The sequence below is a fragment of the Melopsittacus undulatus genome, chromosome 1 (genome assembly GCF_012275295.1).
Source record: "Melopsittacus undulatus isolate bMelUnd1 chromosome 1, bMelUnd1.mat.Z, whole genome shotgun sequence".
In the NCBI taxonomy this organism is placed as follows: domain Eukaryota; kingdom Metazoa; phylum Chordata; class Aves; order Psittaciformes; family Psittaculidae; genus Melopsittacus; species Melopsittacus undulatus.
In genome coordinates, this window is record NC_047527.1 from 54,145,816 (window position 1) to 54,173,057 (window position 27,242).

Sequence of the window (27,242 nt, forward strand, 5' to 3'; positions counted from 1 at the left end):
TTGTTTTCCCTATATAACACATTTTACGTGGAGGTGCCTACTGTAAAGTCACTTCGTGCAGAGGTCTTTGGCTGAATAAAGGCGTTTAGCATCGCCATGTCACTCCTCAGCACAGCAACACACACACCACCTCACTGCACGCTACACACGCACCGCACCTCCCAGCCAGCGCGGGAGTCTGTGCGGTGGTGGCGGGGGCAATGGGCGGGGCGAGGGGAGGCGGTGACGGCATCGCGTGACGCACGAGCCGGCTGTGCACGCCCAGCGTCGGCCCCGCGGAGCTCCGCCCCCCGGCTTGTGGTCGCTGGCCGGTAGGCAGGCGCGGGGCTGTCAGGAGCCTCTGAGTGTGGATCGCTGCCGCTGCTGCCCTGCTTCCCTCCGGCCGTGAGGAGAGACTGCGGCGGCCATGAAGATCTGGAGCTCGGAGCATGTGTTCGGGTGAGGGGCCTGGCGGGGAGGGCTGAGGGGGGATCGAGTGCCCCGCGCGCAGCCGGCGGCCGTTGGACGGCGGCACCGCTCCTTCCGCCGGCTGTCCGGCGCCTGGCTGGGCTGGGCCGGGCCGGGCTGGGCCGTGCCAGGCAAGCAGGGCCCTGCCGGGGTGAGGGCGGAAATTGGAAATGCTGCGGGCGCAGCTGGAGGAGGCAGGCTGAGAGTGGCAGCTCCTGACCGGTTATACCGGCACGAAGGCTTGACAGGCAACCCGGGTCGGGGAGGACGGGGAACTGGCCTGTGGCGGCGTTAAACCCCTCCGGTGACGGGGTGGGCTGGCGGTGTGTTAGTGCTTCCCCCGCTGTGGGTCCTTCATCACGTTCAGCTTCTTCCTCCTGCGTGGTCGGGCTTCCGTGCGAAAGTTTCTCCCACCGCTTGCGGCTGGAAATGCCATTCCTGGCGGTGGTAGTGATGGGGGTGGTCCCACAGTCGAACTGCTTGGGAAAGATGTGGGTAATTAAGGAAAACCATTTTTCGCACCAAAAGAAAACATAAATCCCCAACTACTGACGTACTTGACGATGTGCTCCAAGAGGTGTGGACAGAGGGACAGTGTATCTTACCGTAGCTGTCAGATACTCTCAGATAAATGCCTAGCAGACACACATTAAGTGATAATTGAGTAAGTTTTCTTACTGTCATGCTTTTTCCACATTGAAGTTATTTTGAACGCGATTCTGGCCATCCAGTTCCATTTTGTGTAACAAGGGAGCAGTAAACAAAAGGTTACTGTTACACATCAACAGGTATGTCACAAGATATACCAGGGAGCTGACCTGAGGATGCAGCAGTTCCAGTGCAGCTTTTAAATGCTGCCAGTAACTCATCTGCTACAGGTCTCTTAAAATTCAAATCCTGAAGACCATCAGGGGTGATAGTTCTTAAAATATGTGCCATTTTAAACTTCCTTAATTACATTAGCACAGCTGAATTTTCAAGGCTAGGCTGGTTGGGGCTTTGAGCAACCTGGTCTAGTGAGAGGCTTCCCTGCCCCTGGCAGAGTGGTTGGAACTGGATGATCCTTAAAGTCTCTTCTAACCCAAGCTATTCTATGATTCTGTGAATGCAAACTGTAGCTTCTAATATGAAATGGCAAGCAGAGGCTTGTAAAGGCTGCTTGCACATGGCGTAAGTTCTGGGTTTGAGATGAATATCTGATGCCTGTGAAGCAAACCTGATTTTTATTTGGCATTTGCTCATCAAGATCTATACTGGAACACCTCTATCTTACGGTGTCACGTGTGCGGGATTAGATAGTTCAGGTGTTAATAAAATGTTGTTGTGCCTTATCAGATCTCTGATTCTTTAGATCCCTCAAGGACAGTTAGCAGAAATTTGTCATTTTCCATTTGTGAATCTTCTGCTGATTGTGACGTACAGTCACTGAAGTTAACAGGGAATGCTTCTTCAGCTCTTCCTCTGATGTAGAAACTGTGGGCTCTGTTTTTCCTGCTTCTACTAATAAAGCCAAAAGGTCTTTTCTCATTCTTGTTGGAACTTATTTTCCCAAGCTTCTGTTTGTTCTGGCAGTGGTGTACAGTTGATGCCCTTCTGTACCAATCTATTTGAAGACTAAATGTAGTGTTCTTAAAAATCAAATCCATTTAGGGCCCTAAGTGCAACTCTTACATACAAGTTGGCATCCCTAAGCCTTCTTAACTTAGATACCAATAGTTAAATTTTTAAAAGTACTTCTAAAGGTTATAAACCTTTTGTTCCTGATCTATAAGTTATTCTGAATGTAGAAATCATTGCTTTGGGCAGAATTTCTGTACTGGATCAAGGCCATAATTTCTCTATCCTCTGTTTCAGAAGGTACATAAAGACTCACAAGAGCCGTGTGGGCAGCCTGGCCTCCAGGAGTGAGGCTGCTCTGATCCCAGGAGTCTGAAATTATCAAAACTTGTTTCATAAAAGCAGTTCTGTGTTGAGAAAGGTATCCATAAATGTGATCCATGCTAACAAGCTGCTGGAAGCGGTAGTGTAGGTGCACACTTTAAGCAGTGAGCTGATATAGTTTCTGAAAATCTGTTGTTTGGGGGTTTTATTTATTTTAAACTTCTTGATTTTTTTTTGGTTGAATAAAATTTTGCTTTGTTTTTTTTTTTGCTACAGGAAGAAACAAACTAATGATTTCTTCTTGAATTTATTTGGTGTAAGCAGGGCTAAGTTCAATGTTAGGTCAGGTGGCTTTTCTGGTTGAGCTCTCAAATGTATTGAGATTGAGCCATCTCTCTGGACAGCTCCCCTGTCATTGTGGGGCTTTTGCACAACTAATTGGAATGTTACTTGTAGCAATTTGTGACTGTTGCTCCTTGCCATCATTTCTGTTTGTCTTGAGTTAACAATTCCTTTCTTCACCCTGGAGAAAGGAGTATTATTTTTTTTTCTGTTTATGTGTCAATACTTTCTTATCCCTTTCCCAAGCATTGCTGTATTCTGAAGAGACTTCTGGGAGCTAGGGAGTTGTACAACATGTGCCATACTACACAACCTAGATCCCTGGTTTATTATTTTCTAAATAATTGCAGTTGAATGCAAAATAGTTACAAATCCTGTCTCCTTTTTGCAGACACCCATGGGATACAGTGATCAAAGCTGCTATGAGAAAGTACCCCAACCCAATGAATCCGTGTGTGGTAGGAGTGGATGTCCTTGACAGAACCCTTGATAACCAGGGAAGGTTGCATAGCCACCGTCTCCTCAGCACAGAGTGGGGATTGCCAAGTATTGTAAAAGCGGTACGCTTTGACAGTCATAATGGTTTACTAAGGCTGTGATGTTGGAGCTGAATTCAAAGTAAAAGCTTAATTTGTAGGAAATACAATCAACAAATATCACGTAAGGTGTAATTAGTGTACCTAGTGGCGAGAATATGTTGTAGGCTTTATATGTCTATTGAGTCTGTATATCTATATATGCCTTCCAGACTGGTCTGTGTCATGCTATATGGCTGATGCCATCTGCAAGGATGTAGTCTTGCCAGTGGTCCCATTGTGGTATCCATTAATTACTTTTATTTATTTAGGGCCACTAGAAACTTGACATTTTTGTATTTCAGAGGCTCTTATTTTGTTTTGTTTTTAGTACTTAACTTTATTTTTTATTTCTTCCTTTTCAGATTTTAGGAACAAGTAGAACTCTGACTTACATTGAGGAACATTCTGTGGTAGATCCAGTGGAAAAAAAGATGGAACTTTGCTCAACTAATGTGAGTGGTAGCTTAAGAAGTTACTGGTAATTAGTTCTGGAGATTAGATGTTTTTTGCTCTTAACATTTAGATTAGGAATGTGTTTGCATCTTTCATCAGGAGGTGGCAATTTCCACATCTTAGTTGGCATGTTAGCTGGCTCTTTTTTATTCCTCCTTCTTCTTTCCACAAATAGGAAACTTTAAATACTTTGGGATCAAACATTTGTGATTCTTTTTTAATTAAAGGCTATTTCTCAGAATTCCTGTGAAGTAGTTTGACTTTAGATGAATAACTTGTTCTACATTATGCTGCCATTTACAACATAAGTGGTAACTTGAAATGCCTTTTTTCACAAGATATAAATGAAGTATAATGCTATATCCTGGGAACTTGTAACTGTCAGATTTAAAGTGGAGTTGTCTATAGAAGAGCACTCTGTACAAGATGCATTGTCTTTCTGGAGTATTAATTTTCTGTACAGTCCAAATAGTGTTACGGTGGCCTTGGTCTTGAAGAGCCTCTCTGGGTCACGTGCCATAAATCGGATAAGACTCAACATTCAGAGAAAACAAATGGAAAGCTGCTTGTGCTTCGTACTGTGAATAGGCAGTTAGATTGATATAATTAGATCTAGAACAGGAGAAGATCCATCACCCTTTACAGGTCTTTTTATTGACTGTGTTCTGGATTTTATATTCAATGTACACTGCTCTGTCTCTGACATTGAGTGATCTATTGTTGAGTAATGCTGTTGATAACAAAAAAACGAAAGGCAGGAAGTGAGGATTTAAGCTTTATTTTTTCTTTTTAAGATTACTCTCACAAACTTAGTGTCTGTTGATGAGAGATTGGTTTACACGCCGCATCCTGAAAACCCTGAAAAGTAAGTAAGAATATTTTTGTGCTTTTTTGTACATAGGAGACATTTATGCTAGTCCAGTTCACTTTAGGTGTTAACTTTTCTTTATTCTTTTACAGAACTGTGCTAACTCAAGAAGCAATTATTACTGTTAAAGGCATTAGCTTGAGCAGTTATCTGGAAAGCTTAATGGCAAACACAATATCTTCCAATGCCAGAAAGGTACATCTTTATTCTGTTTTCTCTCTCTCTTGCCACTCCTACCTTTTTTTTTGTTAAAATAGTAATGTCAATCACATGTGCTGAATACTATATTAAATTTTGCTAAACTTTGTGCACAGTTTCAACTCAGCAACTAGAATGTAATTCCCCAAAATATGAAAAGGCTTCACTACAAAATCTTTGTTTTTTAACTAGAAATGCACAGCAAAACAAACAAACTTCTGTGTGCATGCTACATAATATACATATAGCATATACACAGTGCTAGTTGATATTGTTTTGTTGGGGTTTTGGTATTTTTTTCTTCCAAAGCACCTTTTTAAACACTAACTTTCTATTTCCAGGAGTTAGTTCTAGTAGTGAACATAACTTTTCTCATGAGACCTCACTTGGAGTATTGTGTACAGTTCTGGTGTCCTCAACGTAAAAAGGACATGGAACTGTTGGAACAAGTCCAGAGGAGGGCCATGAGGATGATCAGGGGACTGGAGCACCTCCTGTATGAAGACAGACTGAGAAAGTTGGGGCTGTTGAGCCTGGAGAAGAGAAGGCTGCATGGAGACCTCATACTAGCCTTCCAGTATCTGAAGGGGGCCTGAAAGGATGCTGGAGAGGGACTATTCATTAGGGACTGTAGTGATAGGACCAGGGGTACTGGGTTAAAACTTAAAAAGGGAATGTTTAGATTGGATATAAGGAAGAAATTCTTTACTGTAAGGGTGGAGGCACTGGAATGGATTGCCCAAGAGAGCTGTGAATGCTCCATCCCTGGCAGTGTTCAGGGCTGGATTGGACAGAGCCTTGGGTGACATGGTTTAGTGTGAGGTGTCCCTGCCCATGGCAGGGGGGTTGGAACTAGATGATCTTAAGGTCCTTTCCAACTCTAACTATTCTATGATTCTATGATTCTGTAACTTTCTTTTCAGCCTTTATAATCTGGAGCATATTATCTATGCTGCTTTGCAACTTATTCTAGTTACTATCCATTACTGAGCTGTCTCCTTGCCTTTGCTGAAAGTAATGTAGTATAAGCAGAGGCACATTCTTTGAAGAGGTGAAACTATGCTTCTTTTTGTAGGTTACACTACACCAACTCCTCTGTCTTGCACTTGCTTTTTCTACTTGGCTTGCAGCCATGGAGCTGCCCTTCAGCAGGGGCAGAACTATGGGGCTGCTTATTCTTGGGCATTTTGTTCTGTACTGCTTTGGGGAAGGTGGGAAAGAAATGGAGTTGCTAGAGAAGCAGAGGCATCACTGCTTAATAGCAGGATGAGTGCACGTGAAATCTGAGTTAGTACTCTGCATTGCTGGGAAGGTTCAGCACAGTGGGAATCTGGCCAGGTAACTCTTACTATGTCAGGGAGCCTGTGCTTTGGCCAGCCTTTTGCCCTTGTGAGAGATATTGCTTGACCAAGGCAGTGTAAGTCAACTTGACAGAAGGCATTGACCAACTAGATCATAGAGGAGAGAGATTCCTTTTCCTCTCTTCTGTGTGCTTCTCCAAAAATGAAAGGAAACCAGGTTAAAATCGGGAGATGGGGAAGGAGTAATTTCTGGACACAAGAAGAGTAATTTTTAACTAGCTGAGTGTTCTCTGTGTTTGAAAGTCATAAATGGAATGTATTTCAGATAAATTACAGTTCTTCTCTCATCCAGTGTCCATTTAAAAGTCTGTGAAGGTCATGTATTCTTGAAAAAGAAGTCCAAACCCTGGCTCACAACCTGACTTCAGGCTGACTTGGAGGTAGCAAAGCACTAGCTAGTTAGAATGGCCAGATCAATTTGTCACACTTTAAAGTGCTGGCTGAATTATTCTTGTGGCATCTGTCACATTTGCATGTCTCAACTCAGAGAAAGAGTGTGAATATTGCTTGGTACCTGTTCAGGTGTTGCCTGTGTGAGAGCTCGATTTGTTTTAAAGATTGTTCTTTAAGGAACATTCTGGCTTACAAGCTTCTTGCAAATCAAAAAGACCTTGTGCCATGTGATTCACTAAAAAGTCTCTTTAGAGATTTGAACTTGACAGGAATTTGTACTTGCTCTCACCAGCCCTTTCCTTGCTAGCCAGAAACCTACTCTGCTATTACTAGCTCTTCTTGCATATAGTGCTGTGCCTCTGTGCTCTTAAACCCCACTTATACTTCATAAATGTTGCTGATAAATGTTTTATTGTCCTGAAGAAATAGAAAGTTAGTGTTGAGATTCTGCTCTGAGATAGAAGTGGCAGATGATGCATTGTTTTTACTGATGATGGAAAATCATTTGCCGTATGTTGTAAATCTTTTTTGTGTTACTCCAGGGGTGGGATGCTATTGAGTGGATAATTCAAAATTCTGAAAGCGCTCTAAGCTAGCAGTGCTCCACATCTCCAGTTTACTAACTAGTGGTAATGCCAGCATTCTTCTTGGTACAGCATTTCAGCTTTCTAGCAAATATGTGCATGGATTGTTGTCGTGTGAATTTTGTAAATTAACCTGCATGTATGTTCTATACACTGTATACAGGAATGGCAAACATGTTCATTACACTGCAGCTGCAGAGTGAGAGTAGGTCAGATCTAGGCTGCTTGCAGCTTGCTGCAGGCCTGTCTTGTGCCACACTGTACTGCTTTCCAATGAAAGTAGAATGATGACTGCAGATACTTAGGCATGTGGATGAGTCCCTCCACCAAGTGTTTGATCTAGTCCTAGTTTCTGTGATTTCAGCATGTCAAACTGACACCTGAAGAAATGAATAAATTGGTTAGTGACTGGAATTGGCATTATAAAAATAAAACAGAATTGTATTCTTAGGATAGAAAATTAATTTATCGAAGTAGATTGCCTAGCAGGGGTGATCTTTTGCAGAGTGAAATTGTATTTGCTTTTCTTATGTCTAAGGAATATTGTTGCCCTTCTGTGAACTTCTGCGGAAGTCTGTAAGAAGCTTGAAGCTGTCAGAATGCCAGGCTGTTCATGTTTTCCATTGCTCTTGTAGTTGCATTCATTTTGGTAGTGATGTATCCCTTAAGCGATGTGACTATGAAAAAATGTGACTTCAAGGTTGAGAGAACTGAGTGTACTTGCCTCTGTGATGCCTCTGTGCAGACTGTTTTCCTTCCTCTAGTCAGTGTAGCCTATCTCTGTCATTCCTGTATTGGCTTATGCTTGAACTAATAAGATTTCTTAAAAAAAAGAAAGAAAAAAACATTATGCTGCTTCCCCTCGTTAAGAATGTGGGGTTTTCTACACTGCTTACTTTGAGATCAGTGTATGCCCTCAGTGTTTGCTTTTACATTCTCATTCCACTAAGCTTTTAGGGCTGTTTATCTGGAAAACATTAACTCCAAAAGCTTAGCATTTATCAGTCACTTAAGCTCCACCAACAGATTATCATATGCAGCTTTTGGTCTGTCAAACACATCATACTGCAAACATATGCAATATAGACTAATATAATATGCATGCTTTGTTATGAATGTGCTTGCTTAATTGCCTACTACAGAATTTGTTGTACAGTGTGAAACCTTATAGACCAATCCTCTGTCAGATTTTTTTCTGCTAACTGGTCAGTCCTACAGTACTTGGAGGCTTTGCATCTGGTTGAGATTTGTAACTTTATTGCCTGTGCAGAATATTGCTGAAGCCTTCCTTGCCAATATCACAAGTTTAGCTGCAAGCTATAGTATATCGCGTATGCAGGTCTAAAGAGATGTGCAGACCTGTGTAGTCTCAAAAAATTAAGTAAATATCTTGATGCTCCACTTGAATGTCATGGATTTTTTAGATTCATTTTATCTTATCAACAAATATATCAACTAAACCCACTATGGTTTAATTATTTTTTTTCTACTGAGCATTTTCTACATCAAAGGTGTTTACCTTCTGACAGGTCTTCTACATGCAATTAGACAAATACAGCATCTAAGCTGTTGCTGGCTTACTCAGTTCTCTGTGCCTGTCACCGAAGACAGGACATTTTACCCTGACTTTTAAATATCTAAATGCATCCTTACTGAAAGATGCATGAACTCTAACCCATTCTCTCCTCCCACTTTGTTCCTTACTGAGCACTCCACTCAGCTAATTCATGGCTACTCCTGCCTGGGTGCTCTTATTCATGCTTTCCTAGCCTCTCCGGGTCTTTCACAGGATGGTGGAAGTTACCACCTGCTGAAGCATCATCAATCTGCTGCTCAAGTGGAAGGATCTCAGAAGTTAAATCATACTCTTCAAATGACTTTTTCTAGCAACTCATGCTTAAACTGGACAATTTAAATCACACTTCGTTGAATATTCTTAGTATTTTTAAAAACATATCTTGAACTAAGTTAACTTAAACATCTTAGTTCTTCAGGTAATTCTGAGTAGAGCTGACTGCCCCTTTCTGAGCTCTGGCCAAGAGCTGAACTGGATGTTGTGATGTGTGGATGACTTTTCTGAGATCAGGGACTCCCTGCCAGTGCAGACATCATAGCAATTGGTGTTGTTCAGCAAGTCCCTGTAATATGAAAAACCTACAGAGAAAAAGAGTCTTTATTTCTTTTAATAGACTACACTTTGCAGCTTGGAACTGGGCTTTTTGTGTTATTCCAGAGTAATGTTTCTAGCCACAAAAAAATTTCTTCAAAAATATGTGTGGGTTTTGGTTTGACTTGTTTGTTTGTTTGAGGTTTTCAAAACTCTTTATGCAGATTCTTGCTTAGTAGTTTATAATGAGCAATGACAGGTTCTGGACACTTTATGAGGTTTTTGTTCACTTTATCACCTCTAATGCATGCAGCAAAAATAGTCTATCATAGTTCAGAACAAAACTCTGTGTGTGTGGAGGGGTGTTCCTCTCTTTTCCCTCAGTCTCTGCAGAGGACCTGAACACTGACACTGGCTCCCCTGAAGGCTTAGGACTTTGGGGGTTCGGACCCTTTATCTCCAGAACTCCTCTAGACTTGGCCAGAGGCTTGTGGCTCCCAGTTACTGCTCTCCACAGTTTGTACTTCTTACTCTTAGTAAGCTAATAGAGGTGAATGTCTCTTGGCTTCTCTTTAAGAGAAAAAAGGTCAGGCATTTTCCTGCTCTGATGCCATCTGCTTGTTTCAGCAAAAGCTGTTATTCTATGATTGTGGAGCTCTGAAATCTTACACTTTTATTTAGTTAAAGTGCTTCTCTTTATATTCTTGCCTTCATCATGTGTCTGGCTGCATGTTCATCTTGTGGTCATTGGGGTGCAGCTGCTACAGGGTCTTCTTAAGGTAAAAGGTTTTTTACATGCTTATCTTGCTGCATTCCCCAGCTCTTACTAAAGCATTGACTGCCAGTGTCTAGCTTTGAAGCACTCCCACTCTAAGAACTGAACAAGGAAAGACCATACCTTGATATAAAACATGCAACTGTAGTCTCCCAGTTAGTTTGTTTTACATGCTGAAAGTTGCTGTGCATGTATGTAGACTTCAGTGTGAGTCTGTCTATGAACTCTTGCTAGGTATCAAATCAGTTAGTTACTACTTCAAAGAGCACTTGGAAGGCTCTTTCTTTGTCCTGGATCTTCTCAAAACCTGCACATATAACCTGGTCAATGAATCTGAGAATAGAATCTAAACTTTGCCATAAATTTTCTGATACTCTCTGGGGGTTGGGAGCAGCAAACAGTAAAAACAGCCTCACTCTTACATAAGGGAACTTAACTGCTGAATTAAGCTTTTTGTTGAGGTGTGCTGCTGGGAGCTCACACCAGTATTGCATTTACTCCTTGCTTATGGGTTAAGCAAGTGCCTTTGCAGTGAAATTTCCATCAGAAGATGCTAAGAAATTATCAACATAATCTGGTATTAAACTATGCAGAGCATGAAATGAATTTGAAAACAAATTCCATGTCTGACAGAGGAAAAACTATAGAAACATGAGCAGTGGTGGTGTATGTGTTATGATCCTAAATTCCAGTATTTTCCTGGCAGGGTCGGGATGCCCTGGAATGGGTGATCAGCAAACTAAACACAGAATTGGAGGAGCTGAAGTCAACACGTGAGGGCATGAAACCAGCCATGGCAGCAGCGTCAACAGAAAAATGAAACCAAAAATCCCAGGGAAGTGACAGAAGAGTCTTTCTCTCCAGACTGCTTTGTAGATCTCCCTGCCAAGGCTGATCTGCACAAGATTTATATAAGAATTTGGGATCAGCAGAAAAGTAACCTCATCTGTCATCTCCACAGCAGCTCCTGTTGCCTACTGAAGATTAAATTGACCTCCTGCAGATGCTCTTTTTATTTAAACCATTTATTTTTAACACTGGAAACAAAACATTTAGCATATTTGAAACTGCCTAAATGTGCCTTTTCTAACAAAGATCAAAAGTATGTTGTATTTACATCATCTTGGTTCTTTTGTACTCGGACTTAAAAAGAATGCATGTGTGCTAGTAAGAGTTTTCCATGTGAACATTCATTCTGTGAAGGGTTGATAGGAACCATAGCACTGAATTTTGTCTGCTTTGTAATTTGATAGTGTCTTAAGACACTTAAAGGGAACTACTTGAGTCAGAACGTGATAGAATTAGATAGCTTATCGAGAGGATCATCCCAAGAAGCTAAAACTTGTGTGGTACTAACTTTTCTTATCTTGTTTGAAAGTGCTGCCTGAACATGACACAGAGATACTTTACCTCTCAGATGTTTGTATCCAAACAAAGATAAAGTTTCTATTGATGTTATAGCCTAAACCAGTTTTTTGATGGGGAGAAGGGTATAATTTATTTCCATATTTATTAACTTGCCCTAGTTCCTTCCCTCCCTATGAGGAGAGGAGTTGTAATTCCTGGAAGGTGCTGGAAAATACTTTTCATATATATCTCTAAGAAGGGTACTTGAGGGCTACTTGAACTAATAGACTGTGCTGTTCCACTGATCCTTGCTCTTCACATCCTGTCTTAACTGAGGGAGAGACTGATGCAAAAACCAGAAGAGCTGAGATGAGGAATAAGCAGGAAATCTGGGATGGTAAATTTCATGAACATGCACTTTTTGTGCCCTGAACAGAGAAAAGAGGACTACAAGGAAAACAAATGGACTCTCCTTTCTGAGCGCTTTTATTAACCACTGATTACCAGCATAACTGATTTTTTTTCAACGCTTTTCCACATTGGTACAAAATGATTTTAGGATAATTTTAAATGCTTCTCATTATCTGGAAAAAGTACTCCAGTAACTGCAGAAATTGCTTCCTGTAAAGCCTGATGTTCACAATGTTTTCGTATTTGGTCCAGATGTAGTATATGTTTCTTAAAGCCGTGGGTTAGGGCATTTTAACTTATTTTTGGTGTTCACACAAAGTGAGCTAAGTGTTGCAAGGATGTTTACTCATTCAGGTGGCGAGTAGGTGTTTAGGAAGCTGTTAAAGAGCATGAGTAACTTCTAAAAAAACTAGAAGAGCAAAGTATTGGTCACTGTTTTGATCTGGTAATTTTACAGTGTCTGTAGCTCAAGGGAAGTTTCAGCGTTTGTATTCTGGGTAGTTTGAAAGTGAACATTAATTTGGGTGTAACTTTAGTCTCACTAAATTACATGATCCTAATGAATAAACTTAATTTAAAAGTACATATGTATATATCAATTCAAAGCAATTAAATTAGTAGCTAACATTTACACTGCTCTTTTTATATGGACCTAAAGTCTTTCTTATTTTGGAACAGAAACTTAGAGCTTAGAGGCTGACAGAAGCTCCTTTCCAGAAGATACACTGGATAGCTTTGGTGCAGGTCAGTTGCTGATTGCTTCCCAGAGGAGTGATACCACTTTCTGAATAAGGAATGCAGAAGATGTTCTAGCTCCTGGTGGCGTTCAGCTGGGAAGGGGAGTGCAGCTATGGCCGAGATCTACAAACAAAAGCAAAAGATGAGTAAGTGTCTGTGCATGTGGAAACCTGTACTGCAGCATTTCCATACGTACCTACTGGAGATGATGAAAACATAACTGTCAGGGTGTAAAAAAGTCTTTGGAGAGGTTCATGTATTGCTTTGCTTTGCAAGAAGGATTGTCTAAAGCTGCTTCTTGCATCAGGTTAGAAATAGTTACTTAGTGTTGTCTTAAACCTGATTTGTGTATAGCACCTACCAGCACTAGCTGGTATCCCATGAAAGCCACCACAGGCTCCTATGTTCTCTTCAAGGCCAAACTCCTCTGCTGCACCTTGGGTCAGTATCAATTATCCATCAGTTTTCTGGGTTACATCCTTTGCACTTTGTTTCCTTCTTCCAGAAACAAATCCTTACCTGTTTGTGTTGCAGCATCTCTGCTCTGTTTCATTCCTCACTGATTTTGGGATGCTTCCACTCTGCATTTCGTGCTTCTTGTGAACTCTATGGCTTAGTGCTTGGGTGTCCAGTTTGTCTGCAGCTCACTTGCTATGTATCACTACCTTGCCTGCTTGTGCTCAGTCCTTTTCTGCTTTTCTCTAGGCTAAATGGGAGTGGGGAAACTTTGGGTAGGAAAAAGACTAATTTCCTCCAGAAGCCAGTTCCATCACCCAGCTGCCTCTCTGCATTGCTGGGCAGTGCTGCTGCTCTCACCTTGTCTTTGGGCTAGGTGACACTACTGCACCTCCTGTGGCTGCTCATTTTTCCAGAGTGTACAAAGGACCAATGCTCACACTTGGGACCAAGCAGGCTTCAGTGTTTAGCAGGTGAATTGCTTTTTAATTTCCTGTTAGCTTTCGTGTACACTTTTACTCTCCTGCTTACTGCCCATCTAGTTTGGATACGGGGCACCCACCCTTCTTTTTGCTTGACCATGTGGCTCTATGGGATCTGATAGGATCTGTACCTGTATGTTCAGCCCTGCTGTGCATAACACTGTTTCTGAAGCACTCCAGTTTTGTCATTGTTACAGTCTGAGTTGACCCTTGGGGCAAAAAAAAACCCTACCTTTGTAATTGCTTATCTTGGTCCATCCCTAATGGAAACTCCCCTAACGTTATTTACTGGAAGTGGCTAAAAATATTTCTGAAGTCAGCTTTGTGTCATGTGCATTGATGGAGGTGTCTGGCAAAGCCAGAAAGCTGCATGTGAAGTGCTAGGCTGCTTGTGGGACTGGGGGAAGGACCAAGCAGAAGGAAGCTCAGCACATGTAGCCATGCCCATTAATGAGTGGCAAGTGCCAGTTTGAGTAAGAATTCTGCATTTAGGGGGGCGTGAAAATAGGATTGAAGATTTGTGTGTTGGGGAGGGAGGATGTTTGCTGCTGTTCAAGGCACTGAGGTCTGCAGTTCAGTGTTACTCAGCTGTTACGTTGTGTGCTTACAGCCCAGAAAGCCAACCATATCCTGGGCTGCATCAAAAGGAGCGTGACCAGCAGGTCAAAGGAGGTGATCCTGTCCCTCTACTCTGCTCTTGTGAGACCTCACTTGGAGTATTGTGTGTAGTTCTGGTGTCCTCAACATAAAAAGGACATGGAACTGTTAGAACAAGTCCAGAGGAGGGCCACAAGGATGATCAGGGACTTAAAACAGCAGAGGTTTAGATTGGATATAAGGAAGAAATTCTTTACTGTTAGGGTGGTGAGGCACAGAATGGGTTGCCCAGGAAGCTTGTGAATGCTCCATCCCTGGCAGTGTTCAAGGCCAGGTTGGATGAAGCCTTGGGTGACATGGTTTAGTGTGAGGTGTCCCTGCCCATGGCAGGGGGGGTTGGAACTAGATGAGCTTAAGGTCCTTTCCAACCCTAACTATTCTATGATTCTATGCAAGAGAAAGGGAGTGGGGGGGGTGGGTGTAAGGAGGTGGTTTGGTTTGAAGGAGTTAGTGCCAGCATATTGGGTCTGCAGTTGGTGAGAAGTGGGGCTGCTCACCCTTCCCAGTAACTGCAGCTGTGTTGCACATGCCTGCTGTGGAAGGATGAAGCTGGAGAAGGATGAAGTTGGAAGGATGACTGCAGGGAAACAGTGAGGGAGCATGGTAGCGGTGGTTCCTGAGCATGGCAAATGGGCCTATTTGTGATCACTTGGCCTTGAAGGATCTTCAAGCTGTTGAAGACACCAGACTTGAGGTAAACTCTGGTTTCTGGTGAATGTCTGGTTTTCATGTTAGCAACAAAAAGCATTAACCTGAAACAATGTAGTCAAATGCTCTTGTGTGTAATGGGTTTTGTGTAGATTATTCATTTTCTTATTTTCCTGACTTGTCCATGTGCCAGTGTAAGTCCTCCATGCTCCCCCACCCTGCTTTCTTTTTTCCCCCCATCAGGTCAGCAGGCATGATGAGGGAAAAGTCATATTTGTTAGGAAAAGGGGCAATCCTAGCCTAAGTTGTGGTATTCTGTAAAGACAACACAAGGGAAGGCACTGAACTGCAGCACATAAGGTGTACCAGGAATCACTGTATCTGATGATGTAATAAAGGAGCACTGAGATGACCAGTAACATTCTGTGATGTGACACTTTTCATTTACATCCTCAGGTGGAGCAGCTGGTAACACTGTTCCTATTGTATCTTCCTAGATTGTAAGCTGTGAAGGGCAGGACTCTGTAAAGTGTCTGTGTACACTATGGTGCTATCTGAAATAAATGACATCCTCCACTTAAAAAACCACTTCTGGGTGTAACTGCTGTGATGTGAAATGGGCTGTTGGTTTTCAGGGAAGGCTTGAGAAAATTTACTGGGGTCAGTGTGTGCTGGGTAAGCAGCAGCAGCCAGTAGCAGGTGTCCAGGAGCTCGCTGCAAGCCACACATGGTGGTGACCAAAAGCTCTGCAGGCATCCTCTGCCTGAACTGAGTGCAGCAGCTGCTTCATTTTGCTGCTAAGAAGGAGGAGTCATCTAAACTGATTTGTAAATCAGACCTGATTTCTCTCATAAGCTCTCTTCTTACCCCACCCACACCACTTGCCACTGGTCAGAGCCATGCAGGTTATGGGCTGGCCTTTTAATCCAGCTCCAGATCTGGGTCATGCTTTTGCTATGGATTTATTCAGTGAAGAGGCATTTTTATGAAGCACAAGTCCTGTCCTCTTCATTTTTCCACAGCTGAGGTAACTGAGGTCTGATTCTCATTTTACTAGAAGGCACCTGTAAGTAAAACCACCAGTAAAGGTTCCTCATTCGGGTCCCTGCTGGCACAATACTTCTCCTTCTTACTCATCTATTATTTTGTGTCTAACCTTGTTAAATCCTGCAGCAGCAAAGGTCTGGGGCTCTACCTGACCACACAAATGTGGAATGTGCCTTACCAGCTGTGCAGTGTAAGAAAGGGTGCTCAGTGTCTCCATGGTTGGCTCAGGAAAGTGTGAGCAATGCAGTATCATTTTAAAGAACTTTTTATTAGTAATGCATAAACAAGAAATGCATTTCAGTACCACATAACATGAAAACAAGCAGAAGACAATTCTGTTGCCTTTCTTTATCAGAGCTGATGCCCCTGGTGCACCTGAAGCTCCACTGACAGGGGCAGTGACAGCACAGAAGCAGAAGGTCAAAGGGGAAGGGTTGTGCTTTGGTCCCTATTACTGTCCAAAACGTGCATCTCCTGTTTGGGATTTTTTTTTCCCTTTACTAAAGGAAGGGCTTGGGTAGAGGGAACCAGCTTTAAGAGAAATAATACAGTTCAAATGCCCTCCTCATTCTTTGTTTTGCTTTCTGATTCACAGGGAGTGTAACTACCACCTCCCTTCACAGCTGGATGTCTATCTTAAATGCCTTGACCAAAGTTGGGCCTTGCCCTCTAGCTGTCCTGTAAGCAGGGCCATGAGCGTGCAGCCTCTCTGCTGGTGCTTGTTTCCTCCCAGCTTTGGAAGCCAATCTCCTGCAGAAGTTGCACCAGTTCATGCCTACCTCCTTCAATTCAGCAGCCCCCTAAAAGCCGATCTGACAAGCCCATGCTGCATTGTTTGGCATGCAGCCTCTCCTTGCATCACTGAGTCTTTTCCACGTGTGAACAAGCCTGGCACCTAAAAAGACTATCTATCTATCTGCTTTAACATGTGGTTTTTCTTTTATCAGTCAGCCTGAAAAAGATCTGTTCCAAATGGCTTTCTCTAGACTTGTTCTGCTTTGCAGACTGCAGCGGTCTGTGTTGTCTTTTCAGGCCGCAGAGGCCTGGCTTCTTGCATCAGATCAGCTCAGCCTGGCATTGCCAATGCAGAACAACCCCACCAAGAACAAACTGAAGTCACTGAATTGCAGTCGAGTACAAATAAACACACAAAGCCACCGCCACATACAATTTGCTGTGTCTACTTTGTAACTATCCAGCTCCATCTCCTGATGACGCCCGGTGACATGGGATGAGTGCAGACTACTGAGGTAAAATTCATCTCTTCAGCAGCAGCTCTCAAAATGCTTTAAACAGTTGTACCCACATTGTCACCCATTTTTGAAGATGGGGACCTGGGGCACAGAAAATCTCACCGCTTGTGCCAGCTCCGGGCTGCTGGAGCTCGTGGTGCCACTTGATGCCCACCCTTTGCACACAGGAGCTGGCACCAGCTCTCCCAGCAGGAGTGCACTGCAGTGCTGGGCTCCGTGGAGCTCCCACGAGGATAGCCCTCATGAACTTACACGTGTGTGTCAGGAAATGGGTTGTGTGTATTTTGTTCAGTGAAGTATTCCTGCCCATGGCAGAGGGGTTGGAAGTGGATGATCTTAAGGTCCTTTCCAACCCTAACCATTCTATGACACTATGATATCAACCTGAGCTAATGCCCCTCTCTGGTGCTCTCCTACCAGGAACTTCTGGTGAAGAACAGGTACCCCACAAAATCTGAAACACAGGAGTAAAAATCAGACAGAAACAACCAAACAGATTTTTATAGCTGGAGTCGACATTGATAAACATTCTCAGATTGGCCTTAAGATACATACATACAAAAGAAGAAATAAACCAGAGCAGCTCCAGGTTGTCAACATGGAAACACTGCAAGAGATTCTACAGTAACATTAACATAATCCATATGCCGTAGCACCAGAGCGCGTGGTCGCAGCACCGTTCCCCCATGCCTGTGTGCTGTCACTGTATCATTGGTGAGACCGAGCTTGTAAGAAAGACATTCCTAAAAGATGTACGGAGCTGCTGGGTGAGGTAAAGTGTGAAGGTAGCCAGCAGGAGTCTAAAGGTGGAACTTCTACGTTAGTTTTAACCTATAGAGCATGCAGCCAGTAGCTAACTGTGGAAGCTGATGCTAAACTTGCCTGGGGAAAAAGGAGAGCTTGAAAGAGAACAACGTAATAGTTGTGCTAAAAATGTTCTCACCACTTCTGGTTTAAAAACTCAAAACAACCAATCAAAAACTTCTCCAAAGGACTGCAGCATTTCTCTCCCAGAGATGAGCAACGGAGAATTCCAAAAGCCTGTGCTGCATGCAGGATGAGCCTCAGCTACACACCGTCAGGGCTGGAAGCAGCTGGTAAGGGAGGGAGGAGGCTGGGAGCGATGTGTGGGTGCTAATGGCATCACTGGAGTTACACAAGCAGTTTTATTGCTATTCTAAGAGTGCGCTGACGTTTCCCTCCCTCCATGCAGCCCAGCCAGCGCTCTGCTGTTATTTGATCATTCTCATTAACAATTCCTTGCCAAAAGACCCATCAGACTGATCTTACAGAACTATAAAAGTATGAAAAAGGAAAGAGGCAGAACCTTTAAATCAGCTTCCACATCAGTAATTAACACAGACAAGGGCTATAACGGAAAGGCTTTTTATTTTTGCCAGGTAACACCCCTCCTGTATAAAGGAAGTAATGGGGAAAGGGATGAAACCAAGAAACCTGCCCAGCACCACTGTCACCATGAATGTTTGGAAGCTGTGTGTGAGAGCTACAGGACAGCCCTGCTCACTTCCTCCATCATCAGTGAGCAGCAGAGCTGGTTCTGAATTCTTCACCACTGGGTTAACATACAGAACAATGAGACCAATGCTGCCAGTGGCATTTTAAACTCCTTGGGCCTCCTATGGGATATTCACACAGACTCTGGGCATATTAGTAAAGCTAAAACAAAACAGAAGATTTTAAAATTCCTGGCAGGGAGCTTGCAGTGCTGGTCCCGCATTCTTGTCAGCAGTAATTCCAGCTAAAATGCCTATGGAGTGCGAACTGTATTAGGGGGCTGAATGCTTTAACTCTAACAAAGATAACAGCCAACACACATAAATAAGACTCATTTCCTTTTTAAAACATCATGGGAGAGTCAATTCCCACTGCGTGATTGATGGAGACTTCCTAAGTATTAAATATATTACACATATTTACAAGCTTCTGATTTCATCCTCTGACGCTGATGTGAAGCTCGGAGCATAACTAGGACGTGCCGGGCAGCACTGCAGGGTGCGCAGGCGAATGGCTGCAGTGGATTTGGGATGTGAGCGCAAGCAGCGAGATGGAAAGCTAAAAATAGCCAGTTCTGCAGCGAGCCCGGCAGCCAGCAGAGCCCAGCTCCTTCACTGCACCCGACCAACCAGCCTGCTGCTTGCTCTTCTGCGGGATGAAATGCCAGGATAATGTGGAGCAACTGTGCTGAGGAGGAAGGGATGGGAGGGAAGGGGAGAGGCAGCCCTCTGTACCATGGTTCTGGGAGCCTGCCATGGCATGTGCCAGCAGCCCAAAGGGTTTTCCCTAGGGAAAAAGGAAGGTTATCCAGGCCCTGCCCCGTGGCAGCTCTGTGTGAGCAACACGGAGCAGTTTGTACAACTGCAGTGTTGTCCAGTGTTCGTGCCCTGCCCAGCACGGCAGAGCCCAGGCTGAGCCAAGGCAGGCAGAGGCTGGATCCCCAGGCTCTGCTGCATCCCCCGAGCTTCCCTGCACACTGCCAGGGTGGATGGTGGCACAAGGATGCTGTGAGGGACTCTGCACACTCAGGATATACTTAGTCCTTGGTCCTGCCTTCTCTGCAATGGCCCAAATCTCTCTCAAAGGGGAAAATAAACATGCTGGATACCTTGCACCTGAGAGGCTTTAGGATGCCATGGAACAGGACTATGAGCAGAGGACTGAGCAACTGGCACAGGGGGCTGGGGCATTTCCAGGGTAAAATGAGCAGAACAACAACAGGGGAGATGCAAAGTGAGATTTCCTGCATTTCATTCAGTCTGGTTCTCCTGATGCACTGTGCAGCAAACGCACAGCCAGGTTTTGGCACAGAAACATGAAAAAGTGCTGATGTGACTGGGATCGGGTGACCCTTCCAGCAGCTGCAGAGCTTTCAGATCAGCCTGCGCTGCTCACCTCCTGCAGTCCTACATCCTCAACTCATGCCAGTACTCCAGGTGCTTCAGCATGCAAGACACGTTTCCAGAGGTACCCAGAGGAGGGGGCCCTGACACCTCAGCTTACATGGGACAGCTACAGAGGAGAGTCAGCCTTGAGCCCTGCTTTTCCTGCTTGCAACGGTTCAGAACCAAATAAACCCAACATTTCAATAAGCCCTGCATAGGCAAAAATTCTCATGTTCCAAGGGGGTGTTTAAAGAAAAATAAGGACAGGCGAGTCCCTGGGGAGGTTTAAGGTGACTTTTGCATGTGCTTTTCAAATCAGCTTGGAAGATATGAGCAGCTGCTCCAAAGGCTGCAATGTAACATGCAAACACACTCTGAAGGAGAAGCCTTGGTGCCCTGGGCAGAGGGGTGGCCAGCAGTGGGACTGGAGCCCTGGATTGTACACTGAGTAGAATCAAGCAGCCCTGGTGCCCCACAGCCCCACCCTGTTCCTCACCAGGAGGAGGATTTGGAGAGGAGAATCTGTTTTGACTACTACAGCTTTAAAACCATGTTATGGGGAATCCAGTCCCAGCTACTTTGGAGCAGTTCTGAGGTATCTCTCATTAATCCGAAGTATAGAAATGTTAATAAATAGATCTGAAACTCTTCTGCTATGTCATTCTATCATACACTGCTATATAGATATTAAATATGCCTCAGGGTAGTAAAAAATTATGAAAAAGTTACAGTAGTTGATTTTCAAGTATGAGTAACTTGGCTACGGCAGCTTGCTCTGAAATCCCAAAATGCCCCGAATTATCCACTAAACTCTGGCTATGCCTGGATTTCAACACAAAAGTATTCCGAGTATAAAAAAAAGTGCAAAAAAGCATGAGATGTCCGTTAAAGTTGAAACATCACTGGAGCCTCTGACCAAGCAGCCTAGCACTCTTGTGAGCCAGTTAAAAAGGGAAAAGGAATGAAAAAGGACTAAAGAAAAGATTGCTCCCAATCTGAGACAGCACCGTCCCAAATTTCAGCAGAACACGAGTTTTTACAACCAAGTTATAAACCCCAGGAAAAATGGGGTTCTCAGTGAATATGCTGTCAGCCGTAACTATAGAAGTATTTGTGTGCTCCATTATAATACAAATGTACACTTTACCCACTGTTTTCTCTGAGTAACCAACTTTACAGGTAGGCAGTTACAACTAGAAGCCTCCCTTATTTCCCATCCTCCCCATAAACTGTACAACTCTGCCCACTACTAAAATTCACTGCTACTGGTAGTCAGCATCATACATTCAAGATAGAAAGTAAACTACTAAAACCCGCTCAGGAGACACTTAGAAGTACACTAAGGCTTAAGAAGTACAGCAGCTCAGGGGAATGGCAACCACACTGGTGAAGAGCTTTGTTGTGTATCTTGCCCCAGGACACAGGCACTGTGGAGTGCTGTGCTGAACCCCGATCTCAGAGCAACCAAAACAGTGCAAAGAAAGATGGGTTTGACCACAGCCACTCACACTCCGTGTCTGGTGTATGATACGACCCTTTGTTGTTTCAACTAGGACATGAGCATCACTAGGGTGGTAATGCCAATATGACATACTGTTTGCTACTGTGCTAACACTGATGCTTTGTTAGATTTGGTTCTCTATGAAAGATACGTTTGCAGCTCTTCTCCTGGAAAATGATTGAAGGCATGGTTAAAAAAAGGACTGAAAGCAAGAAAAGGCTTTCTAGTTTCAACACACACATACAAAAGAGGCAACAATTTCTAACTACTGTTTTTCTTCCAGTGTGAGCAGCTGACCCATTGTGTACCCTCCCACACAGATCTAAACAACGCATTCTGTGTCTCTGGGAACCACTGCAGTCGGAAATCCTGTGATCTAATGCAAATTCAAGCCAGTCACGTGAAATGAAGCAACGGAATGATAATCCAGTTTCAGTGACCTTGCTCATGGATGATGACTTCATGAAGACAAAAGCAAAGCAAAAGGCACGAGGCTCAGATCTCATTGATAGTCCTTTCAGAGGGGGAGTATTCGGAGGTTCCCGGTGATGCCATGTAGAAGGATTGTGTTTTCCCTTTTAACCTGGCTCGCTTGTTGGCCAGGGATAGGCTGCGCCGGCTTGAATTGATGATTTCTGAAATAAACTTCTTGCAGTCCACACACACCTCCATCGTGCTCCAGTCCTCCATTAACTCTTTGGGAAACTCTTCATGTGACCTGTCCACGGATTTGGACCTTGAGGTCAACCTGAAAGGCAAAGAGCAGGACCTGTCACATTATTTAGCAGCATGGCAGGGGGACCCAAGGGACACCTTTAGGAAACAGCACAGAAGAATGGTCTTGATTTAAATTTTCCTTCCTTCTGTCCCGAAAATGACACCAGGAGATCAACCAACCACCACCTTCTGCCTGCTTTGACAAGATTGCAGGGTCACTATCTGAGGCTACGTGTAACATTTACCTAGGCAAACACAACCTCACTGATAACTGTAACCAGAGGATATGTCTGGCTAATTTGACACAGCATCACACACTAGTGATTTATGCAGAGGGTTTATAGAGAAGATGCCTTCCAAAAAGAGCATTTATTTTGTATTTAATTTCTGGGATTATCTTTGGCCAACATCTGTGTAGAAGATAGAAAACCAGTAGGTAACTTCATCATACCTAAGTGAAAAAAAACCCAACCCAGAGAAAATTAAAATCAGGAAACAGAAGACAAATCTGTACAAGACATCACTGAATTCCAACTCAGTGAGTGATTCTTGCCTACCAGATTCATCTCAGGAGAGCCTATTCACACCAGAAAAAGACATGTTAAGGATATTTTTAAAGATGCCTCAGAAATACAGTTGTCCCAGACCTGTATTATTTTTCAGCTGTAATGTGAAAAAGGTTTAAGACATGCTGTTAGTTCTGCTTTTCTCTAAATCAAAGCAGTGAGTGGAAGAGACATGGATTTTCAGGCTTCAGAAAAGTTACTACGAGCATTAGAAACATTGATGACTACAAACCAGGTAGACAGCATCTTCTTTATGCTTAATAACCCAACATGAAACACTTCGGAAGCATTTGCGATAGACACATGTGAGCTGGGATTGTTTCTCACCTGGACATGCTCCGCAGTGAATGGTGGTGACTGGTAGAGGGTTTCTCTGGCCTCATAAAGCTCTCTCCTCTTTGTAAGGTTGAAGGTCCCAGTGAGAAGATGGGGAGAGTAGAATATGGCTTGGATGGCAACCGCATCTTTGAGAACAGCAGAAGAGACATGCAGCATCATTACAAAGATTACAGCCTTTTAGAATGGATCTAGCCATAATTTTACTTACTTACTTTTTTGCAACACTGTGAGCATACAGGCCTGTGTAAGAAAGCAAAAGCACGAATCATTTCATTGGGAAAAATTACATTTAAATCAAGACTAAAGATAAATGTTTTCAGGAGTTATAATCCTTGATTTTATTTTTAAAGCTTCTCCAATGTAATATCTTCAATCAGAACACGAAGCCAAAAGCAAGGAGAAATGCTAAACAAGAACTACAGCTAAATTTAAAAATAAACCAGAGAAAAGCAAAAGCAAAAGCTGTTCTTCCTCTAAAGAAACCTCCTTTGGTAAGTGAGACAGTAAGTCAGTGAGTCTATAGATCTCCACACTTACTGCCTCACTGTTTGTATTTTTCATTTTGCTTGCATACAACTCCTTTTCCCTTCCTACCCCCTCAGTACTCCAAATACCCAAAAGGGAAATGGCCTTGGAGTGTTTTCCCCTACAACAAAGATTATAGAAGAGTTGGTTTGGGAGAATAAGTAAATTCTATGTCACTCTCCCATGAGCACAGGAGAATAAATGTGTGTTTCTCTCCCTTTTAGCCAAGAGTTTCAGCCTAAGGAATAAATTCTGTCACTTAGTAAGGAACTGGTCTTGTATATGTTTTTTTAACATCAACTGTTATAGAAATAAAACCAACCAACAGTTTGCAGCAGAAACATTTGAGTGTTTTTCCCTCTGAAATGGTACCCATGTATTAACAGATATTAGATATTTACCTCTTGCAAAATTGACAAGTGTAAGACCAAGTAAAGAAAGAAAACCTTCTTGTTCGACAGCAAAAGCAGAGCTGAAAGAAGAACAGAGGAGTCCACAATGTTAGGCAAAGTCCCACATAGCAATGACTGCATCTATCAGTTGCTATCAACAAGCCCACAGTTGCAGTACTAAACCCAGTTCTGGGTCCATACGTCTAAGATGATACTGAAAAGAATGGTTCAAAATTGCATCCTTATATATTTAGAAATGCTACTTTTTATTTTACCTAAATTAAATACTTTCCAGTTAATCATTATCTTATTTTTGCTTTTCTCTCACTGATTTTTTTATCATTATTACATGAAAAAGCAACAGGAAAGTCAGAGTAACAGCAGAAAGGACAGGCTACTGCTACAACTGAACAACACAAGAACAGTTGGGCATAAATTCAGCCCAACCCTCTTCACCATCTGGGTCAGGTTCTGGGACACAAAATTTTTGCCTGTGATAACATTTCATGATTTTCTTCCAATCCTACATTCTTGAAAACGAGAGGAGGTGCAGGAACAAGGTGTTACAGCAATGCTAGTTTGAGCAAAGACTGCTTTATAGTGGGATATTAAATCCCATATATTCAATTTGTTCAGAGGAGATAGGGATCAAGCTTAAGAACATTTCTAGGAAGGAAAGGCATTGAACAATGAAAAATTTTGCAGTCAAACAGAAGTTGACAGACTGAGATGCAGAGACTCAGGTGAGGCTAGACAAATTTTGTTAGAAATAAAAGTGAACAGTTTAAAGAATCAGCTTATTTTGAGGTTTGATAAAAGCTCACTACTAAGGTTTATACATCATGACAGCAGGCATGATGAATCAATGAATGACATTTTAAGATATTTGCTCCTCTGTAAAAGTCTCCAAAAGGGACACTGCTTCTACTGGTAAATACCAATTCCCAATCTGCAGTTTACAGAAGAAAATGCACTAGTTAATGGGTTCTCTAATACCAAACCTCCTTCCAAGGTCGTACATTGTCTGACTTCTCTAAAGCCTTTCATTCCTGTTTTGCTTGACAGTAAAGATTCACATGAAAACCTCACTGTAGTTTCCTATGGCTATCTGTAATTCCATTTTCTGGAATAGAAATGCTAAGCAGTACTGCAGAAGGCATGGAGAGAGAAATCACTTCAGTCAATGATGTTTAAGAACATACACATATAGACACGGTCTGAAAAGTGTGAATGCTGCTGCATTTTTATAGACAATCAAAACAAAGTATTTCCATGAGAAGTTTTGACTTTTCCGCACATAACTCAAGAAGCTGACCCACATGTTACACATTTAGGGGGATGCTTGGTGGGTATCTCTTCTTTCTCTCCAATACAGGGTAAGAAATGAATATGTAAATAGGAGGCTTGTGTGACCAGCCTCCCTCAATAGGCTTTGGAGCCTCCACAGGCTCAGCCCTACCTTTCCTTTCTTGAGAGCAGTGTAGACATCTTTATATTGCTGGTACTTCTCCAGCTCGGCTTTCACAAGCACTTGACGGATGTGCATGACCTCCTCCACTGTCAGAGACAGACATTCCACTGGATAACAGAATTCCTCCTGGAAGCCAAAAACCTGTATTATTTCAAAGTCAAATGGCTTCTTCCAGACTTCAGCCTAGACAACCAGCCACCTGGTTAGTAAGTCCGGAGAACAGAGGGTTGCTCCCTTCAAAATGGACCAGCACTGGCTCATTCATGTGCATCACATGAGTTCCAAACCATCAGAGACTGCATAAGCGTGATCTAAATGGTCTGATGTTCAGCCTTCACAACAGTGAAGGTTTTCTTCATCTTTCCTCCTCAAACCACTTGACCCTTCTCTCTGATTGTTATTATGATGACTTGTTTCAAACCAATCAACATTCCAGTTTATAATTTGAAAAGGTAATTTGGCAGATGGCATTACTTTAAAGACTTCTGTTTGAAATCACGCTATTTCTCTGAGACTGCGTGATGCCCAGAGTGGCCAAGGAAAGTTGTTAGTAGCCCATTCTAACAGAAATGTTTATTCAGTGGTACCACGTCTTGGTGCTCACATGATCAGAATCTTACCAAGACTACAAAAGGTTATGTCAGTTCAGGCAGAAAAGTTCTCCTTTCTGCCCCAGGAAAGTAACAGCAGCAATTTAAGCTCTATAGAATAATCTTCAAACATAAAGCAGGAGAATGGGTTACCCAATGTTGCATTATTAATGGCAGAGACTCAAAGAGAGACTGGCAACTTTCCACTTACAAAATTCCGCATCTGTTCTGTATTACAGCATTTAGGAGAATACTGTGCAGAGAACTCCTGAATTTGGTACCAGAGAATAAAAAGCACCAACCCAATTTGTAATCCAGCCCTGTAGTTGATTATACATTTCCAACAGAAAGACAGAAACCTCTGTGGGAACTCCCATCGCTTTATGCTTAGTGAACCTTTTCAGTCAGCCCAGAGGGACTACTGTGTGGTAATGACAATGACACGTAATGCTCTCTGAATAAATGAAGGAAATTTCTCCTGCAAATACAAAGACGTGGCTGACAGTTTGGAGATCTCGTTTACAAATTGAACTGATGAATCGGATTAGCAGTGAAATGCTCCATTTCCATGTACTCAGAGGTCTGTTTTGTCTTTCCATTAGATTAAAAAGGAAATCTTTCTACATTGCAGACCTGGCAAACATTAGCATTTAGGAACCACCACATTTTTAAAAACTGTTGTCTTACCTATCTAGAAAGGGAACACAAAGACACTTCACTCTGTTTAAAGTACCCCACAAAAGACTAGAATTGAGTTAACTTTGTTAGATTTGCCAGCTAAACCTTTGGGGTATAGAATCACTAGTTTTCTGGAAAGAACAAACTATATCAAAAGCAGCTACAATTTGCTCTGGGGTGTAAAACTGCACAGCCAAACCAAAATAACTTCTGTTCCTTATGAGCAACTTTACAGCTAACCAGCAGCTTCTCAGCATTTCATTCTGGGTTCTCCCCATGGCAACTGCCTCGCTATGGAGAAGCTGGGGTGAGATGGGAGAGGAAGTGGGTGGGAAAGCAAGATGCATACAATGCCAGCAACCCCCCTCGAGTCTGCATCGTGGGAGACTGAGAGAAACTGTCCGAGGTGAATGAGGCTGACTGAATGCTTGTAATCAATCAGAGCCTTAAGGCCTTTAAAAAGACATTTCTTACTTGAAGCTCTTCCTTCCCCCTCATGAACGCCCATTCCTTAATTTACAGAACGATGATGTCAGG

The 27,242-nt window shown here is 42.9% G+C and overlaps 2 protein-coding genes across 4 annotated transcripts in view; one reads left to right on the forward strand and one right to left on the reverse strand.

Annotated features, from left to right (window-relative positions):
* Positions 1-276: 276 nt before the first annotated feature.
* Positions 277-13,657, forward strand: PRELID3A (PRELI domain containing 3A). The gene is made up of 6 exons (XM_034066008.1): positions 277-438; positions 3,062-3,230; positions 3,611-3,700; positions 4,496-4,566; positions 4,662-4,764; positions 10,694-13,657. Exons 1-6 carry the CDS (start codon positions 407-409, stop codon positions 10,805-10,807), a joined length of 579 nt encoding a protein of 192 aa, XP_033921899.1. The 5' UTR covers positions 277-406; the 3' UTR covers positions 10,808-13,657.
* A 3,843-nt stretch (positions 13,658-17,500) lies between these two features.
* SPIRE1 (spire type actin nucleation factor 1) overlaps positions 17,501-27,242 on the reverse strand; it is a 130,067-nt gene continuing 120,325 nt past the window's right edge. For 2 of the 3 annotated variants that reach the window (XM_034067607.1, XM_034067601.1), the window contains exons 12-16: positions 25,426-25,563; positions 23,976-24,046; positions 23,262-23,289; positions 23,038-23,174; positions 17,501-22,175 (exon numbers count right to left, since the gene is read on the reverse strand). In XM_034067607.1, the coding sequence (XP_033923498.1) occupies positions 21,923-22,175; positions 23,038-23,174; positions 23,262-23,289; positions 23,976-24,046; positions 25,426-25,563 (627 nt within the window). In that variant the 3' untranslated portion in view covers positions 17,501-21,922. Of the gene's footprint in view, positions 22,176-23,037; positions 23,175-23,257; positions 23,290-23,975; positions 24,047-25,425; positions 25,564-27,242 lie in introns of all 3 variants that reach the window. The other variant, XM_034067611.1, reaches the window with a different exon arrangement.